Raw genomic sequence first — 21,740 nt, forward strand, 5'->3', positions numbered from 1 at the left:
AATGTTGTCCACAAGCAGTTTGTTCAATCTGTAGCTTGTGCTACTTTCCAGAAATAAATAAATAAATAAAGAAATCAGTCTGGATGTGCGAATCTTGTAGAAACAGACCATAAAAGAATTATGGCTGTAACTGCAGCAGCATTTTTACTCTATAAAGTATTGGCTCAGAGGGAGTGGGTACAAATTCTTGTCTTCCATTTTGAGTTTTTATTTTGAAGAAAAAGGTATTTTTCTTTCCACACCACAATTATACACTGTTTTTGTTGGTCCAAAAGAGAGGCTCTTGCTAAAATAAATACATAGACGTTTGTGGTTGTCGTGTGCCAGAAAACCCTGAAGAGCTGCTGCTTCAGAAACCGCAGGTTCAGATCAGACCCAATTGATATGCTTTACCCAGCAAAAGTGTCCAAACATGGTTATTTGTGAATCTAGCAGATAGAGGCTCTGAGAATTCACAGCAAGTGACTGTGCATGAGGATAGTGTTTGCTGCCGCATGTTTTTGCCAAATGGGTCTGTATATCACACTTTGAGCAAATATCTGACGGGATGTGATGGCCTCTGTGGTCGACAAATCCCTTCCTCAAAGACCCTGCTCTGCAATCCACAGGACCCAAAGGATCCTGGTTTATTATGCAACCAACAATCTTCTTCAGTGTCTTCTATTTGAGATGTTTAAAATTGTTGATTTGACATAAGAGAGAAATGCATATTCAGCCTTACCCAACATAACGATCTCATTCGCACAGCTCTGATTTTCCTATTAGGAAAATATTGCATCATGTTTCAGCATTTCAAAAGTTTGACTGGAGGAATATGTTATAAAATATGACTAATGATATGCATTCATCTGGTGTCATTCATGTGACTTTTTGACTCTGTTACACTTTTGCCAATATCTCCAACTGTGTTTGATCAAGGGATGATACGGATATAAGCATATATTTGTTCTTCCTAATTGCGCGGAACATCACATCTCTCCTGTAGCTGAATGAACACATCATCAGTCGCTCAGCGATGGCTCTGTGGCAGAAAGCAGATAGATTGCAAGTAAATAAATGCAATCTATGTAAGTGTCAGCTTACAGGTCTGGGGGATATTTAATTTTAAATCCTTTATCAACTACGATGAATAATGTACCTGACTCTGAATGCTAAATTTTCAACAGCTGAAAGGGAAATGACACTGTGAGCCGAAGCTCCTTTGTGATATTCCTCATGGCTTTGGGAGAAGAATCAGGCTTTTAATGGAATATTCAAATACAAAAAGCAAAACTAAAACAGCATTTCTAAATTATCATGGCAACATTAAGCATAGTGCCCTGCAAAAGTATCAGCGTGTTGATATTTTGCTTGTTTAAGATTTAATTAAATAATTGTAAAAGGGTTTAAAAATAGCAATAGTCTTTTTCATAGGAGTCTGAACACCCATAAGGTTTGCAGTTGCAATCGTTGCAAACAATGATTTTACAAGTTATTGACTGGAGGATTAAATGCAAATTGATGCTGTAGTTTTTGGATTTTTAATTAATTGCAAAAAAAAAAAAGTTGTGTTTGTCTGCTTGCTTCACAATTACACAGTTATGTCTTGTTTTGTGTTGGTGTGCTACGTGGCTGTTTGACAAGATTATAAAAAAAAGTTCTAAGTTCAGTTAGAAGACTTTTGCAAAGTACTGTACATGTCAGTGTATTAACACAACAAGCCTTCATGTATTTTTAATGCATATATTCCTTCTGTGTGAGTAAAAAAGTAGTTGAGAATCTTTAAAGTTTGTTTGAATGCAGACGGTGCGGCTGTCTTCTTTAAACTGTGTCAAGCTACTGTATAATAAGCCGTTTCCTTGTCATCACTCTGAGCTTCCTTCTAACACACTGCAACTGTCACATCACAGCTGTCATTCATACATATATGGATGCAACAAATAGGAGCTATTTCTATACAGGAATGCAATTTGAGCAAAAACTGTCTGGGTTGAATTAATTTATTTAAATGAAAAAAAAGAAGAAAAAAAAAGAGCCCAGCAGGGTTCAGTGGCTGGGAACCTTTATGGTGTAAAGAAGAGAGAGAAAAAAGTTTATTTTAAACCAGCACTACATAAAGGTTTTGTTTTACAGAAAAAAAAAAAAACAGGAACTATTAAAGAAATGATGCAACTGTGATTCAAATACTGGAGCAATGACCCAATAACACTTATCATCTTATTACACCATGCAGACACTTCACTCACTCTGGCAGTCTGGATCCTTTAAAACTGAAAGTGAAATTGACAAAATCACATCAGATATGCGTTGTATTTCTTTAAGTACTTACAATATAAACAAAAAAAAAAGTCATATCTAGATGGTCATGTGAAAAAATAAAAATATGTGAATCAAACCAGAGTCTGACATAACCAAAACTTCACATTACTGGTCAATAACAGTGCAACTCTGTAAACTCGACAGCACTGATCCCAGTGCACAATTTAAAATGAAATGAGAGCATGTTATAGGTGACAAAATAATCTCTAATATATGACAGCCACTTGGACCCCAAAGATAAGCACATTCATACAAAACTCATGATGTCTAGGATATCACTTTAGCATCCATGACAGTATGGCTCTGCCACTCTGCATCCACAGATTCAAACATCCGTGTTTTGGTTATGCAACTCAGTGAAAAGGTTTTACGGCACTTAAAACCTTTTTTTTTTTAATTTCTCACCTTGTTTTTGTGACAGACCAAGCCACAACCAGAATAGAGAACAGTCTACAGTTAGTCGTACATGAAGGTTTTATTTTCTTTTCACTCATTTTTCTAAGCATTGCATGCTTTTCTTATCCATTAAAAATTCAACAAGAACATGCATTTATACTTTTTAGGGTTTGGGCGCAAGAGAGCTAAGTGTGGTAGTTATATATTCTGAAAAAACAAAAAAATAAAAATCTATTTTTCTTATGGCTGTTAAAGCAAACTTTTCTGCAGTAATGATAGGTTCATTGTTATGTGCAGAAGGGAGTCTGTGTACACCTCAGCTGAAATGATTCATGACATGATAAACCGACTGTCAAGATGACATCCAACTACCAATTGCTTTGCTTTGCAATATTCAAACTCACAATGCTTTTAATTTCAGAGTTCCATATCTTGCTGTACCCAAGAATATGTGAAACAGTAATTGCCTGCTCTCCATTTTTAGATAGCAGTGTTTTTGTGCTGACAAGTCCCTAAGGATACATAATTATTTCTCTGTTTTATTCAGTTCTTCCATAGCACTTTATCATGCAGCGCAAAAAACCGCCACCCCCTTTTGTAGAACTCTGATTAGACTCTTGCTGTGCTTTAAGGTTCTTGTCTTTTGCATTATAGTGTGAGCTGCTTCTGCTCTCTGGCTCGCTGTGTTTTATTTGCTGTCTCTACCTACAGTAGTTTTGTACAGATACTCAAAAAAAGTCACATATTCATCAATCTGTGGGGAAAGCATTTAGTTCTGATAATTTTAGCGTAATGAAAGCACAGCACAATGTCTCATTAGCCTACATGAAAACAAAAGAAGTTTAAATTCAATTCTTTGAAATCAACAAAGAATAACCATATAATAAGCCCCCTTTTTGGGGGGGTTACACATATGGAACAGAGTAGAATAAAATCATTCTTAATGAAAGATGATAAAGTGTATTCATGTTTTCATTTTTTCTTTACCAGCGAGGCATGAAAAGTGAATTTGGAGGATGTAGATAAGATGACACCTGGGCAGAAATGGCATACGTAACAATGTCAGGCTGTGTTAGAGCTAAATGAGAAGATTTTTCTTTTTCTCTTTCATCTGTAATAAAATTTGCATGAAGCCTGGAAACCCCCAGACATTTCTGAAACTTGTGAGGGAAACACCTTCAGCGAAGGTGGCCACGGCGGTAGGGGTTTGTTCTGTAGAGTAAACAGTTTGCGGTCCTCGGGACTTGATAAAGCATTATACAGTACAGGCCATTTATCAAATACCTCCCATTGCGCTATCGTCTATCTGCCATGTTTGCGAATGAGCTTTTGTCTAGAAAACCTTCGTCCCAAACAACTGCTGCTTTGTTATCATGCCTCGTGTGATGTCCTTGATAAAATGGAATAAAAAATAAAAACAGTTCATGCTGTTCTTATTTGCATTTCAACAACATATGAAAGGATGTGGCTTTAAGTTCTGCAACTAATGTCCCTGCAGTCCCTTTCCACAAGTTGATCTCCAGTCAGACTGCCAGATGTTTTTGAATGAAGTTACAAAGCATGAGTTTCACAATTAAAAACTCCAAATACACACAGTTTTACATAAAAAGACACAAAGACACATGCATTTTTTTTTTTTTTTTGCACTGTTTGATGTGAAATCAGAATGAACTGTTTCTGTTTTAGGCGAGTTAGGATTATCAGTTTGTTTGTTTTTTTGTTTTTTTTCTATTTGCTAAATGCCAGAATAATTGCAAACTTTTTTAATTTACACTTTGCAAATGCTATTTTTACACATTTGAGTGTTACAGCGGTTCAGATCTACTCTGCATCCCCAGAATCAAAACCAAACACAGAGAAGCATCATTCAGCTCTTATGCCCCACTTATCTGGAACAAACTTCCAGAAAACTGCAAAGATGCTGAAACACTGAGTCTTTTTAAACTGCATTCCTCAAGGGCAGGTGTCCGGCATCTTTTAGATGCGTCTCTGCTTCAGCACACCTAGCTCCAGTATTCGCTCATCAGCAGATCTCTGTGGAGATGCAGGCAGATCCACCATTTAATTCCAGTGTGTAGGACAAGGGACACATCTAAAAGTTTCAAGACTCTGACCCTTGACCCTTTAAAACTGCTATTTTAAAGCAAGACAACTTGTTTAGAGTTGCCTTTTTATTAATAACAATTGGCACATTAACGAAAACATTACATGAATATTTGATGATAATTACTCTTAATTAATTTAATGTTGGTGTTTGGTGAAATGTGCTTGTTTATAGTTCTCAAAGTAATTGGTTATTGTTTTTAACATGTAAAATACTTTAAGCTGCCTTGTTGCTGAAATGTCCTATACAAATAAACTTGACTTGATTTGACAGATTATAATTGTCTGACCATTTTGTAGCCAATCATAAAGTTAATAAAGCATTCATCTTTCATCCCAAGAAGGGTGACTGAGGATGGACTAAGAAAAAAAGTGGTGAGGTTGCAGCAAGAAGCTGCCTTGACTTTTATGCCTGTCATCCCACTACATCTGCACCATAAAACAAATGACAGAGGCGCATCGTAAACCAAACAATTTATACATGTGACGTGATTTGATGTTTCACAAAATGTGCACAATTTCAACACATTTACTCACTTAAAATACAGTTTTAGATACGACACCAAACTGGGCAACATAAGAAAAAAATGCAACATCAGCTCAAATTGCACCTGGTTGCCCTTTGAAATATTAAGTTGACTTTTCTGGTTATAGCCTCATGTAATAGTCTGAGTATTCTGTATTACAAAATTGTAACCTTTCATCAGATTCTTTCATTACTTTGATGCATTATGCTTTCATTAACATATTAACATATTTCATTCATTTTTCCTACATTAAAGGAATGGATTATACACGTTAAATAATAAAATAAAAAATCCACACTGTACTGACTTGGTGCATCACAGCTGATACGCCACATATTTTCAATAAAACATATATTATTAAGACTGTAGTAAAGACATTTTGTAAAAAATAGTTTAAGTTTTATTATTTTTTCTTGCAAACAGTTCAAAAGATGATACTTGTGCTCTATGAAAACTATAATCTTCCACAACAGGCCAGAAGACAAGTATAGGATTTGACTGAGCAGCAGAAAGTGCCAACTTTAATAAAGAGCCAGAGGTTTCAGAAACGTACTTCTCAACAATATGTTTTGCATACCTGTCAGAAAAGAGTTTTTAAGTCTTCCTCCAGGCTTCAAATATAATCTTGTGTTTTACTTCAGGAAACTTCCCTTGCAGTTCCTTCACTGTAGGACATTTTCCCATTTATTTAATTTCCAGTTCTATCTGAAGTGGGGTGCATTTTATTAAGCTTTCTGTTTTTTTTTTTTTTTTTCATTTTTTGGCTCCTGCATTTTAAAATGTATTTTACTGCACAGTAGTTAGATGGTTTCATAGCAACAAAGGATGTGAATCGAAATGGTTACATTGCACTGTTCTCTATTCATTCTTAAACCACCTGATACAGTATATCCATTTCTTTTTTTCTTAATCCCACTGAAATGTACCAAGAAATATAACTCTGGACTGCTCATGTTCTATCTCTTCTTTTTTTTTTCTTCCCCCAGAGTTTGCGAGAGCGGTTGCGGCACGGCCGATGTCATACGCAGCGGTGTTACGAATGAGACAAGACAGCTCTTCGTCAGCGCTCAACTCGCGCAGCAGACCTCGACAGCAGCACAGTGGTAGGCTGGTGACTCCTGACTGGCCTGTTTTCTCCAGTCACCCTCTGTCAGCCCTCAGCCTGCTGGGCTCTCAGGAGGACCTCAGGACTGAAGGTGAAATTAATGTTGCAGTCAAGCTCATGCTTTATTTGGCTTCATCTGTAACAAAATGTACAAGTTTTGTCTTCTATTGCCTATTTACAGTGGCTCATAAAACTAAACCTCTAACCTCAAGAATGTTATTTACTACCTTTTGTCCAGGATTACATTTTCAGTTCTTACAAAATCTCAGTCAACATTCTGAATTTTTGAATTATTTCAATCATCTTAGTTCCTGAGATGTAGCCCAGGAGTTTGACTGAACTCCTGGAAACCTGATTGCTGTGAATAGACTCTTTCTCAGCACTCTGCCCCAGGTTTCACCCATGCCTTGTCTGTCTGGATTTGATCTTGAAATGTATCTTGCCCATCTATTATCACAGTGCATCGCCTGCACTGACCAGGTCGTGGCCTTTGTGAAATTGAAGTAGGCTCATGCCTGCATTCAGCTTCCTTTGTGTTCTTGTCAAGATAGAAAGGATATCTTTGCCCAAGAGAAAGTTGTGGTTTCCCCTCACACAGCAGATAACCTCGACATAGGAGTGATATATAATTTATATGAATTTCTTTGTGTTCTCATTTTCAGTTTTCTCTCCGTTTTTTGCACTTTGTTACAAACTTCAATGTATTTTATTGAGATTTTATGAGCTACACCGAAACAAGCAAGTGTTCAGTTCAGATGTTTTGGGATAATGACACACGGTTTTCCCAAAATAAAGAAAAAAACATCTGAAAAGTGTGGCAGGCATTTGTAGAACTGCCTCTTGTAAAATAGCAGATTGAATAAAGTTGTGATCCTTTAACTCCAGGCAGTTCTAAGACGTGAATGTACTTTAATCTAAATATTTCCTTTGTTGCTCTTGCTGCATGACACAGAATGTATTAAAGTAATGTTTATTACAAAAATAACTTTTGGAGCTCAACAACCACAACCAACTAACTAACTAATCACCTGAAAGTCATACCAATAGAGGTAAATATGAAATTCTTTTGTGATTTTTCTCAGTATTTACTCGCAGCACACTTGGAACTAATTCAAGTTTTCCTTATGTCTTGTTGGTCAGACTGCACAGCGCAGTCACCAGTTTCAAATGATTAGCAACATAACGAAGAAACGCTTTATACATTTGTTGAATTGTTGTGTAGCTGTTAGCAGCTACATTTGAATGTCTTGTGTTTCACTGGACTCTTTCATTGACCAAGCATTGATAGAGTTGTTATCAATTTATTCTTTTTGTGGGGCAGCACTTAACGGTGGAGACACGCAGCATAACTCACGAGCAATTACTCTGTTTTAAGAGTATTATAACTGTTTAATCCATATGATTTTGTTTGTAATAACACTTATTGTCAAGCTGCACAAGCCACTCAGTGCTAAGTTGGATAGATGCAACAAATCAATACTGTTGTGTCTGTTTTACTTATAAGACAGTTAAGCTCAGTGGAAATGGTGTGAAAGCAGAGAAGTCAGCTTTTTCATTTCTTTTTAACACCACCAGTGCTTCAGACTGTGGGTTGTAACACAGCATGCTTTGCAACTTAATACTGATGAATTTTCCTCCAGTGATTGGGATATTACTTGAAAAGCTTTTCATTTCCCTGCAGAGCAATGAAATGGTGACAAATGCCTGGTGCAATTGTATACACAGTGAGAGGAAAGCCTTGACTCTAATCCTGACACCAGATCCTTTCTAAATGGTAGCAGTAGGCAAGATTGAGTGGCTTCGATGTTTACGTCGAGAGTCCTCCAGATCAACCTCAAAGGCAGCGAATGTTACGTTTCAACAGAAAAGGGACGTGTAATACTCAGATAAATCTTCGCACGGAGACAGTTTGTCTGCTGGACTTAATGTCTTCATGAATTCTTTACATTGCAGGAAAAACACTCTTCTGAAAAATGCAAGATTCATCGGTCTTCTGTACATTTAAAAATTCAGAAAAGCAAAACACAGAACAATATATGTGAAAAGCTGTCTAGTCTATGATTCAGTGGAAGCTGAAGGCTCAACAGAGCAGAATAAACTGGAGAAGTAGTCGTGATTCCTAACCGGATCTGTCAGACACTCCAACTAGACCTACATAAATATGCTGGAGATTATATAATCTGAACAATATATTCTTGCTTTAGACGCCTTTGGAGTATTCAATTATTTGATTGGCATTTTTATCAACCGTAGTACAGATTTTTAATAGATGACAAAAACAGAAAACTGCCAAATTAATAATTAAATAAATATTATTAAAACTGATTAAAAATATTATTAAACTAATGGAATTACCCCCCAATCTTTTCATTGACTCATGAGAGTCACAAAACTAACACTGAGATATAAAACTAGAACACATAGCATGATATTCACAACAGAAAAACAGCATTTCTTTTTATGGTTACTAAAACAATTTATTAAATATTTTATATTAATGTTATATATTGTATGTTTAACATGGGGGGGGGGGTAAACAGCTAGGACTTAAATTTGTTAATTTTGCTTAATGAATTACATATATTTTACATAGATTTTAACATTTAGATTTTTTTTTTATTTAATTTATAGCTTTTTTTTTTTTTTGGACATACTTTTCTTAACCAGACCCCTTGAATTCTGTGCCCCCGTAAATCTCCACTTCTCTGTGCTTCGTACAGCCAAGCTAATGTCATAACATTTTGGCTCTTTCTTTTAGCATCTGCAAATGAAGTGATTTCGCACTTTGAAAGCGTTACAATGAAAAATGTTCACAGCGCTGAGACCGGGAACCTTTTAAAATCCTGTAATACTCGGAAACTCATAACAACATGGAAGACGGGTTTCGGGAAGGAATGATGAACGGCAGTATCATTTCTACATGGCACTCCTTTACTTTTTAAATATTTTCTCCGTCAATGTTGGAACATAAAATTAAAAAGTCCAGCCAGGGTGGGAATGAAGCCAGGGAGATGACTGATGTTCACTTTGTGTTCTGCTTTGCCGAACTTGGCTGGGAGCTATTTCTACAAAGCTCAAATCTCACTCATCTCACTTAGGCTTTTAGGCAAACCGCGCTGGGTCTAAAGGTGTAAATGTGATTTGGCAGTAGCTTACATGAACCAAAAAAAAAAAAAAAAAGTGGTATTATAGTTCCCATTTTCATTTAATCATACAGGATTAACAGGAAGGTCTCAGAGACTCACTTCACACATACATGTAATTTGTTATCTCTCATTTGGGCTTTTTTCAGGCTTGTTTCCTTGTGTTTTTTTAATAGTCTGGAAAACATATGCTGCCTGCATCCTGATGCCATTTAGCTGTTTCCAATTCAGTCACAGCATGGTGTTGTACATCTTTCCTTTCTGTTCGTAATTGTGAGGTAATTGGACTGTAAAACTGATTGGCACTCCTGGTGTGAACCGCGCAATTATCGTCATCTCTTTCTGTTTTCCTCTTTTTTTCATCTTCACAGAAAGTGAAGAGTTTGGGCCTGTTTTCATCCAGGAGCCAGATGATGTTATTTTTCCATTGGATTCTGATGAAAAGAAAGTGATGATGCACTGTGAGGCGCGGGGGAATCCACTGCCCACATACAGGTGTGTGCTTCTTCTTTTTTTTTTTTTTTTGTCTCTGCTTCTTATTTCACACCTCATTAGGATGCATTTCATTACAAACATATTAACGCTTCCCGTTTGTTTTTCAGTTGGTACATTAACGGGACAGAAGTGGATTCAAAGACAGACTTCCGCTACAGCTTCATTGACGGAGATCTTATTATAACGAATGCAAGCGAGATCACTGACTACGGGAAGTATCAGTGTCAAGTTGAGAACAGTTATGGAATCATCCTCAGTCGAGAGGCTCTGCTACACTTTGCATGTAAGTATTTTTTTTTAAATCCCTCCACCCAACGGTCCATGAATGCCTCTAGATAACAAATCAAATGCATGTTAAATAGTTCCTTGATGGCAAAGTTGAGTTAAAGAACAGTAGAACTTTAAAGTTGAAACATTTCCATGAAAATAACAACACTCACTTATAGGGTGGGTCAGTTGGGACAACAATAATTTTATACTCAATTTCTGCTTAGCAGTTCACTTTGACCACTGATTACCTGAGATGGGGATTGTAAATGGACTCGTTAGTTTTCAAAGTTGGTTTTCAAGACAAAAACTCCGTTTTTTAAGACTAAGCAAAGAATGTTAAACATTCTGAAGTAATTGTATCAAAAAAGGAGCTGGTAAAAGTAATTTTATTATCTTTTAATTATTATTTTTTTTTCTTAAGTTGGTGTTTGTTATTCATGTGAAATAACCAAAAGACTACAAAAAAGATATGAGCAAAAGATTATGTTTTCATTATTGGAAATATTTACAAGGAGTACAACAACAACAACTGTGGTCTTTAGCTGTGTAGGTTTATCTGCCGTTTTTTTTTTTTTCTTTTTTGGTGCATCAGCCAGACAATGCTATAGCCATCTGGGTACAATTTAGCTTTCTTTGCAGTAGCCGCTAGCTAGCTGGAGGCAGAGGACTACTCCTGTTCTTTTCTCCAGCTTGTAATGAAGACAAAAATATCCTGAAAAAACCTCGCTGGCTTAGTTAAGTCCAAAAGTCCAGGTGCATTTAACATTTAGTAATGTTGTGATACTCTGTGATTTTTGCTCCTGTATACAGTGGAGCATCTGGCATGCTGCATTTACGAGATCATCAAAATACACAGAGTCAAGAGACTGTTTTCACGTGCAGTTTTAATGGTATTTTTTATTTTAAATCAATGGTTAAAAACGTGAAAGTAATCATTTGAAACCGTGTTCATTTGTTTTAGAATTTTATTACGTTTTTACTGCTTGAAATTTTAAAATTCAATCAATAGTCTGATGCACAGAAATAAAGTTCTACATTTTCAGGCCTACATTGTCAAACTGACTTTGTCTTTATGAAGCTCTTAGTATGCTCCCAGTATTCCCCCCTATCGAAATGAAATTGCACCATCTTGGTTCCAGAGGTGAATAAACACAACAAGGTCTGCAGTACGGTTTAGATGCTGGATGCTGTTCCCAAAGGCTCCGTCTGATGCTGTATAGTTACGCTGCTAACTGGGTGCATGCCCTTAACTGTGGTGTCTCAGTGGTAAATGAGAGCCAAAAGCACTTTTTTTCCCATCCGCTAAACCCTCTTGGCTCACCTCCAAAGCATCATCATGCGCTATGGCAGCACATAACAAAAGAGCAGGGAGACTGAGCCTGGAGGAAAAGCCATTGCTGGTGCACTCAGTGTTTTCCTTGGAGCAGTGACCGTAACAGCCTTATTGGTAACTTACTGGAAACTTACTGCTTTTAGCCACTGAACTGTAAGTTAAAAGAAACGTACATGGTTTTCTTTGTTTTTCTAGGCTCTAATATTTGCTTTGTTTTGAAGGGCTCTTGGCAAATTTCCTTTTTCTACTTTAGAACTTGCATTCTTATGTTTTAACCGTGCTTATTGCTAATTGGCGAATAAAGAAGAGTGGAAATATAAAGAAAAGTTACAAGATGTCAAATAGTGGGGTGAAAATAACTGGATTAAGTGATGTTAGAAAAAAAAAGACCTTCTGCAAGACTTGGGAAATGTTTTAGACTGTTAGGGTTGGAAGGACAACGTGGATTAATGAAGCTTTCAAAACTTCACAGCTCTATGCACTGAGACAAAAGTGATTTTAGTGAAACACAAACAAGAAAATGACAAAGTTGCAGGTCTCCAAACCATGACATATCAATCTCTGTTCAGTACTGGTGCTATAAGGTATTTTTCCTGGCACGCAATGATTTAATTGCATGCCAGGAAGTATGTCATCTGGTGTCCAAATAAATCAGCTTTAGACTCATCAGTCCAATCATTGATCCAGACATCCTGGGTCTTTATTTCCATTACAGATGTGCACAAAACCTTTTAGATATTCAAATAGAAACATGCAGGGAGCCAAGAACACCACGAGAATACTCTAGAACTAGAACAGCGGTCTTCAAATTCAGACCTAGTTGTTCGCTGTCCTGCAGCTTTTAGGTGTGTCCACAGTGCAACACACCTAAATAAAGTGGCTGAATCTCCTGCAGAGCATGCAGTCAAGTTCTCCAGAGTCCTCAGGATGACTTCATTATTTCACTCAGGTGTGATAATAGCAGAGACTCATCTAAAAGTTGCAGGACACTGAGCCTCGAGGACGGGATCTGGGGACTCTTGAACTACTTTAGTTGATTGACAAACAAACACTAATATTTCTTCAGCAGCATAAACCTTAATGTCTCTGGTAGTTGCGAGTGAGAACTTCTTTAGTGCCGACGTATGTATTCTTTTTTCCCTCCTCACCATCTAAAAATATATCATTTTGGTTACCGTGTTAATTCTTGACTCCACATGTACATGTGTGAGTGTGTAAAGTAGGTTTGTGAGATGAATGTATGAATGAACTGATCTCACTTTAAATATAAGACAGACTGTGTTGGCAGACAGAAATGCCCAGATGGTAAAGCGAAGCGCAGATACAAGTTTTTTTTCCCTTTTTTTTAACAGCGCTGCTACGTTAGGAGCAACACATGCTGCATTTCAACCAATACCAGAGCCTTCATCTGTCTAGATCTTTCCCTCCTCCTCACTTTGGTCAAGGGTCATATTTGTGTGTTGAAGGCTGCGCTTGAGAAATGCAACCTGCCTGAAAATGAGCTGTGTAACATTTAGATGCTCATTTATTTGCCTCGTGTTGAGACAGGGACAGCTGTTTGTATTTTTTCATAAATACTATTCGTCGGCTTGGATTATCCATCAAATTCATTATTAAGGTATTTTTACCCCTTTTTTTTTTTGCTTACATTCTGTTTTTTTTTTTTTTTTTGCATGGTATTAGATCTTTCCAGCCACCGTTGAGTTTTTTTTATTTTTTTATTTTTTTATTCAGGATTTCAAAGAAGGTGTTTAAGATTTTACCATCCACATTTTCGTCTTTCAGACTAAAATGATTGTGGCTGTGATGATTAAAGCTCAAACCTAATTTGACTGCCACAGCATAGAGGGGTTTTATGATCTGTGTCAGTAATTGCTTGCTTTTATAACAGCCAGCAAGATGGGCTAGTTTATGAAACCTCTGTGCAATCGCTCCAAGTACTTTGAATATACCGAGGTAAATAAGCTGTTCTTCAAATTCAAGTCATGTACTTTTTCGTTTTAATCCAGTGATTCCCAAAGATTTGATTGCTTATTAAGACCCCCATTGAAAAAATGCCAAACTCTTCCTAATTGGACTGGCTCACTGCAATTAGTAAATTCATGCATAACATCATAGGTCTCCTGTAATTCAACACGCCGGTGAAATTTCTGAAGCTCAGCCTCTAGTTTGTATTTTTCACCCCTGAACTTTCGGGGCCTCTAGCAGACATTTACTATTAAATCCTCTGAGCAGATAAGGCAGATCGATTTATTTCTCCCCTGAGGTTTAACAAAATAAAAGTTCATTCATTTTTATTTTTCCGAAACCTCCTGCTCCCCCAGTCACACAGCAGTTTTTCTATGATGGCTTTTCCAACTGACCTCTGAGTGAAAGTGCTGAGTTGTCCACTAAAATCAATAACTTTAGCTTACAGTGCTCCCATTTGTGGCAGAGCTGAACTGAATTGTAGTTGCCATGCAACTAGTAGCTTTCTTCAAGATGTCATTTCTAATCTGACATACAAATGTTACATGGGAGCAGACTGAGACAGCAGACAAGCAGCATAAAACTTTAAGTATGCCTTAACAGCAGCACTTTGTTTTCTGTCCACTGGACTGTAAGTCCTTGATGTTGTTCAATCCCCAATGTGAGCTGTGCATCTTCACAGATGCACAAACATGTGTGTGTTTTTCATTAAAATTATTATATATTTTGACTACTTCTGTCCAAATTCTGCATGTCTTTATAGAGCTGCATTGTGAAGTGTTAGGCTAACTCAAGCGTTCTCACTCTGCTTTGGTAGCACAGTGGGGGTTAGCCTACAGATAGCTGAAACCCTCTCTAAAACTGCATATTTTAATAGTGCAAACTTGAAATATATCATAATTTGCACCAATATGCACAGCAGAAATTGTCTTTGTGCTACAACAGGATCTAGCGTCCTCCTCTTCACTTTTGGGTTTATAGTCAACTAGTATCTGGGAAAATGAATGTCGGTCCTCGATTGTCTGCTTTGCAAACGTCAGCCAGTAATGTGCCAAGTGACATTATACCCAACTGTTTCAGCTTCAGTTTCTTTCAGAAACTTTCGATATGATGTGTTAGAAAGTCTGTGAATAGGTAATTTTTCTTAAATAAAAAAAAAATTGGAATTACTTTCTCAGAAAAATCTGCAAATATTGAACCTGTCATCTGCCAACCAAAAAGCTAAGCTCATTGATAATTTGGTTTCCAACATCCAGACCTTCTTTTGAACAACAAAGTTTATGATCACCTTGTGCTGGAAATGAAAGGTTGTGACTGTTAAAAGCTGGTTGCACAAATCAGCCTACACAGTTCATTTAGGAGTGGGACAGATGTAATCGCAGATGTTGGATTAACAGTAGATATTGGAGGGGGGAGTCTTGTCAAGGAGTCCTGCTGAAACTAATCATTTAAAACTAACCATAATCCTGGTACCTGGTTTAAAACATCCATGTAGCAACTGCTACTCTAGCAGGAACAGTAATGGATATTAGATTAGATTATGTTAGATGACTTAAACAACTACAAAATCAAGAAGAGCAGACATTCCGACAGAATAACAATGCATTGCAAGAATAGAGAGAGAGAGAGAGAGAGAGAGAGAGAGAGAGAGAGAGGATATAGTGATTCAAGTTTCAAGTTCCTGGATGTTGTTCCTTGGTGGGAGTCTGAGATTAATTCTTCAAACATATTCTGAGATTATACGCTTGGGGTCACGCATGGTTGACAGGCAGGAGTTTCAGCTGATATGATGGCTGCTTGTCACACATCAGCTTCACCTAAACCACCTCTACAAAATGTTGGATTTTCTAGCAGACAGGTCATTTTCTGGCAGACAGATGAGTCAGTATCCTGTTGTTAGAGTCTTGACAGGGAGTAATCTGAAGAGATGGAGTAATGACAGACTGTGCCAGCTTTAAAAAGTGCTGCTGCAAAAAAATTTTGCCTATATTTGCCTTAAAGTTCCACGGTAAAATCCATGTGTTTTTCTTCAATATCACTGTTTACTTATGCTGTACGGTGAGCTCTGCAACCTTGAGGAATCGCTCACTGAATAAACATGTGACTCAGTTGTGCAGTTGAGTCAGCAGCAAATCCCACAGCTCACCTGCTACAAACTGTGGTTTTGGTGCCAACTGCCAAACCAACAAGGTTTTATGTTTGGATTCTGAGTGCGCTGGTACCAAAAACAAATAACGGTACTGTCAAATTAACATATTACATTTACATTCCAGTGTCTGCTACTGGGATAGCATGTGATAGGCCAACACAAACTGGTGCAGACTTGGGAAGTGGGAAGGAAACCATAAATAGTTTTCAAAGGTTCTGAAAAATAAAAACGAGAAATGTCATTGTATTTTTTTATGTGTATATTTGTACGATACACTGCATTACAGTAACTGTTTAGGTGTTTTGGATGCCACAATTTGCGTCACACGTCTAGAGACCTTTGTAAAATAGCTAAAGAACAATCAGATTGGATGGTAAGTGGTGAACTTTTTTTTAAAGTCTTACCATAGATACTAACTTGGACTTGTCTGGATTTTGAGCCTTTCTAACATGGTTGATTTTCCAGCTAGAGAAACCGGCTTTCCAACGATTCAAATGGATATTTTGAAGGAGTAATTGTAAGATAAGAGGCTGTGAAAAAGTACGTACTGCTGGACCTGAACACTGACCTATCCCTGCTTAGTTCTGGTCTGATGCAGCAGACACAAGTCCCACCAACCTTCCTTCTGTTATTTTTGTTTTTTTTTAATTTTGCCATGGAAAATAAAATGAAAATAAAATGATTTTCTGTTCTTCCAAACTTTTGAACTTGTAATAGTAATTTATCTCTGCCATGATCACTATGTTTTCCATGCTGTTGTAAACTGTCACACATGACATGCAGTGAGGGGGGGCGGGGGGGGGGTCCTTGTCTTTTGAACCATGAAGAGTTTGTGCGAAAATGAACGTCCCGTAACCAAGTGGCATCATGTCAACAGATTGACTTCTGTCTGACCATGCTAGACTCTTACGGTCCTGTCAGCTGATACGTGCTTCATAAATGTGGATCTGTGCTGGCCTTCATCACGCTGAATGTCTTGAATTGTCAGGTATCAGAATAGAAGGGAAGAAAAATTGCACAACATACATTTTAGATTTGGATCTTTTAAAAAAAAATCAAAAACTAAATGCACATCATAAATTGTTTTCTGTTCTTCTACCAGGATAAGCAAGTATGAATAGAGAATGGTCAGATTTGAACTTGATTTTACTAATAGTTAAACACAAACTCTGTGTTTGTATTGTGTGTGTGTGTGTGTTTCATTGATGAATATATGCAGAAAACATTAGAGAACACGGCACTCTTGATTTTTGTTAAATAAATATTAGTCTCCAAAATCCTTGAGCTGCACAGTCTGAAAGATTTTTGCATAAAAGTAACTAAAACAGCTCTGTTCCTGCTGTTCATCCTTGTTACTCTCCTATTACTGCTGAAATACAAAGAAACCCAACTCTGCAGGTGCGGTTCACGCATGGAATACATAAAGCTCATTCAGCTCAGCCATGTCATTGCTGCTTCTTGTAGCTTATTCATATTTATGTATAAAAGCTTGTGGTTGTGAATACTAAGGGGGGAAATGGGTTGAGTGCACAAGGAGCATCTTCTTTCTGCAGGTTTATGTTCTGCATGTTCAGAGGTTGTTTGATAAATTGCAGCTGCTGTTTTTTTTTTCTCACTTCGTGATAACGAGCGATCTCTGGTTCAGCACAAGTGATACACCCTTGAGATGCAGCCTTGAATCCATTTTGCTTCCTCTTTTGAGTGTCCTGCTCTGGTTTTGAGGAACTTCACCCTTGTGAGTCGACAACGACTGAGAGCTCAGAGGAGACCCAGAGATAAAATAATCAAAGCGCTGCACAGATTTTAGAGGCAGAAATTCAAATTGCTGTTTTCTTCTTTATTACGAGACATAATTACAGACTATAATCCCATTATTGGAAAAGCAAGATTATTCAATTTTCTTGCTTATCTGCCAGTAATACATCATGTCATGATAAGCAGAGTAAACATGATTGAATGCAACAATATTTTTTTCCGTAAACGGATAAAATCTTAATGTGTTGAGATAATTATGAGTATGGAAATATGTTATTGGGTGATTTGTATAAAATTACAGGAAATTGGTCTGACTTATAAACACGTAACAGACATATATTTTAGGTTTTTTAAGTATGTGTAGTAGAGGATTAGATGTGCTAATCTGAAATGTTTTACTGAAATACTTATTTACTTAAATAATCATCCTACGATCTCATCAGAGATCCAGTTGTCTAATGGACGAGCTTTTTAAATGACCTTTCAGTTAATTCCATATTTGAAGAATTAAAGAGATTTCTGTGCTTTATATTTGTTTGTTTGGAGAGTTTGGTTGAGGAAAGAAAGGGGAAAAGTCAAAGATCTGGATCACCTGGCCATGTTGGTTACCATCTTATGAATTATATCAAAAGAACACATCAATGCATGTCGCTGACAGATGTTTTATGTCAACCATTTTCTTGATTTAAAGGAAAAGTACATGTCCAATAAAGCAGGTCACCAATGTATGCAAGTCATTAGCCTCTTCAGTGCTAACGTAAATGAGTAGTTGCTTTCTGTCTTTCCAACGCAGCTTCTGTGACAAGGAAGTAGCCACCATTGGGTCGCAGTTGTCTTAATTTCGGCCCTAACGCCACAAGATAGTCAAAGTTGTTTTTAGGGAATTTTGTAGAAAATATCAGGTCGTGGCGTTGAAACATGTTTAAATCTATGATCAGAGTTAATTCCTCTTTTAGTTTAATAATGATCAGTACCCACAGTTTTTTATTTGTTTCATCAACTTCCAAATACAGACTATATTTCTTTAAAACTGGATTTGTCTGAGTGTTCTGCAGGAAGTAATAAAGGTGCCCTGCTGCCCACATTTGAATGCAAAACCTTCCCTTGCTCTTCCCACATATCAAACAGTGTGTATTTATCTCTCTGCGTGAAGCCTTACTTCTTCCCTTTTTTATGGTCACTGCTCATTTTCATGCAGCGGTTCAGCTGATTGCTTTACCTGCTTCAGGATTATTTTTCTCCTGATAATCTAAAGCAGCAATGGTCTAGATTGCTTTGACACAGGATAAATCATTCATCGTTTGACTTGTGCTGTGCAGTTTACTGGCATGTTAAAATGTTGAACTTCGAGTTTTTATGACCATAGAAACACCAACCCAATGGGGTGAGATCATTTCACTCTGGTTGGTTTGAGAGAATTTGTTGATTCAGAAATCAGATGAAAAAAATTGTGCAACCCTCCACTACAGCGGCTCATCCAGAGGGTTTGCAGTTTCGATGAAGATTGTGAAGAGGAAAGTCTGGTCAAGGCATCTTGTGTTCATGCACTCCATTGCCTACATGGTCTAGTAGGATTCTTATTTATTGCTATTTTTGTTTTGAACTTCTGAGCCACCGAACTCACTTTTGAGCTGCTTTTTAGCCACGACTTTGAAGGCAGCCGGCAGGTTGGAGGGCCTCTGATCTTTTTCCCCAAAGACTTCTTCTCTCTCCTTCTGCAGACGCGAGGCTCAGGTATCGAGCCTCCCTAAGCAGAGCTGCGGTAATGACATTAAAGTGTTGCTCCGAGTCGAGCATTGAAAGATCGACACAAACACGGGACTCAGACATATTCTGCAGTACCATTTGTTCATGTCCGTGGATTGATTTCCCGCTGACCTTCAAACGTGTGATTTACATTGAGCACGTTTTTAGAATACCTGCTGCAAATTTAATCTGCAGCAGAAATGTTCGCACAGGCTTTCAAGGAAGCCCCAATGATTATGATTCTTTACATTATTAAAAATGCATTCATAATGTATCAGTTGCTTTCCTTTAATTTGCAAAAGGAAAATTTTGGCAATCCAGGAATTGTATTTAAACAGCATCGATTAATCACAAATTCGTTTCTCTTAAACATTTGACATGCTAAGCAACCACAACGTCTAGATTCGGCTTCTCAAATGACAGTGTGATGTTAGTGTAGGTTGATGTTGGTGTCACTGATTCCCCACTGATAACCAAACTATTTCCTGCTTCGGTTGTTAAATGTCTTATTTTCCAGTTGCCTGGAAACATTTCCCAAAGAAAACAACCATTACTGAGTGTTCTAATGAGAGGCTTAAACTGGATATGTTCAACTGTGCAGTTACAACAGGTGTATCTGACTAGAAGTACAATAAGAATATCTTTTGTTTTTATTGATTGAGATAATTTGTCTTGGAGAATTTATTTTTTTTGATGTGCAGAGTATATAAACAAGGAGAATACCTAAAAGTATTAGATATGCACAAGTACAAGCATAAATCATTTTGTGTTTTGATTAAAACATACCATATCAGAACTTTAAAACCAAGGATATTTCAAATCTCCATTTTTGTACCATGCAGCCCTTCTATATTTTTGTTCTCGTAGCTGCAGCGCTGCAAAGTCTGAACTAAAAAATGTTGCGAGGGAGGGATTGGCAGCCAAAAAGGACTTCAGACGCCACATTAGTTTTAAAAAATACATCGCTGATGACTCAGAAGTGTTTGGTAGAAAGGTGTGAGAAGCTGCTATGTTTGCAACAAAATTACTCAGTGAAGGTGTATAATTTAGTGAGCATTTCTGCCAGGAATGGTTGTTAATTATTAATCAAAAGTGATGATGACGCACTCGTGTGTGTGTGTGTGTGTGTGTGTGTGTGTGTGTGTGTGTGTGTGTGTGTGTGTGTGTGTGAGAGAGAGAAAAATTGAGAAAACACACACAAACCTCTCAGTGTAGTAGAAGTTTGACATTAACTAAGCCAAAATATGTGATAGTGTTGTTTAAATTGCCTTTAACTTTAACCATTAGCTTAATTTGGGTCTTTCTTTCTATTTCTAGATTATAAATTATTACCTTGTATCAAAGTTTTTCAATAAGCTAACCACATCATTAGATTATTAATGCTCCATGGCAAAGTGAGAGCTCAGGAGTAAAACAGAGCGTCTCCCGGCAGTCCAGTCTGTCTTCCTGTTGCCACTGATGGACCTTGTGACTTGACAGTCAAGCCCAGGACTTACCTTTTGTGTTATCTTTATTGGTTTTTGATCAAACCCATTTTATAGATGCTGACCAACTTGTTCTGCTGCAGCTGCAGCGCTGCAGCTACGATATATTGTAAAAATCCACTGGTATTTTTACAATATATCATGAGGTTCATGTTGGTGAGGTTGGATGACTTCCTATAGTTCCTTCCATAGATTTTTTTTAAAAAGTTGCTTTTATTTTACCAGTATGTTGATTGAGAATAAATTCTCATTTTCAACAGCAACCTGAATTTTCAAAGTTCAAAATTCAATGGACTCTGGTTGGTGAAACTCAAGGTTACGTTAAACCTAAATTTGTCATTGTTATGAATTATTTTAGGCGTGACTGTAAGACGATATGTTTATCTCACTGCCATCTCTCTTTTTTTTTTTTTTCCATTTCAGAACAGTGCTTCTGTAAAATGAGGATGAGTTGCACTCCTCTGGCAGACAGGCCATGACAGTCTTTGCATTTTGGTACCAGCAAAATCTCCAAACAGTTACCTCCCTCTCTTTCCAAGGGGAAAAGTTCATGAGGTTTCCCCTTCTTTCACCATCAGACTCAAACGGGTGAATGAGAGCACTACTCAGCACTGCACATAACTGGAGAAAACTGCATGGTCTGTAGTATTTTATTAAAAAAGAGTTTAAAAAACAAGGACTGAAAAAAAATGGTTTTGATGCAGGGATTTTGAAATCTCTATACCTTAAAACTGGAAACTAATTTTGTGCTATCTGCTGATTTAACAGCTTTATTTTTGTACATCTGAAAAGGCCTTAAAGCTTTATAAATAAAAATGACTAATGCGTCAGAATTGAAACGGTTTAGAAATGAAGCTGTAGAAACTTGCACTGAGTTTGCTGTCAAATCAATATTGAACAAAGTAAACAATCATTTGCTTTCCATCCATGCATTAGCAGTACTTTTGTCAACAAGAAAGATTGGTTGA

The 21,740-nt window shown here is 37.2% G+C and overlaps 1 protein-coding gene across 2 annotated transcripts in view; it reads left to right on the forward strand.

Moving 5' to 3' along the window:
- Window positions 1-21,740, forward strand: part of cntn5 (contactin 5) — a 180,428-nt gene that overhangs the window by 77,019 nt on the left and 81,669 nt on the right. For both annotated transcript variants that reach the window (XM_015016012.1, XM_015016085.1), the window contains exons 4-6: window positions 6,311-6,520; window positions 9,944-10,067; window positions 10,175-10,350. In XM_015016012.1, the coding sequence (XP_014871498.1) occupies window positions 6,311-6,520; window positions 9,944-10,067; window positions 10,175-10,350 (510 nt within the window). The remainder of the gene's footprint in view (window positions 1-6,310; window positions 6,521-9,943; window positions 10,068-10,174; window positions 10,351-21,740) is intronic.

The sequence above is a fragment of the Poecilia latipinna genome, unplaced genomic scaffold (genome assembly GCF_001443285.1).
Source record: "Poecilia latipinna isolate Pla-1442-1.1 unplaced genomic scaffold, P_latipinna-1.0 Scaffold5, whole genome shotgun sequence".
In the NCBI taxonomy this organism is placed as follows: domain Eukaryota; kingdom Metazoa; phylum Chordata; class Actinopteri; order Cyprinodontiformes; family Poeciliidae; genus Poecilia; species Poecilia latipinna.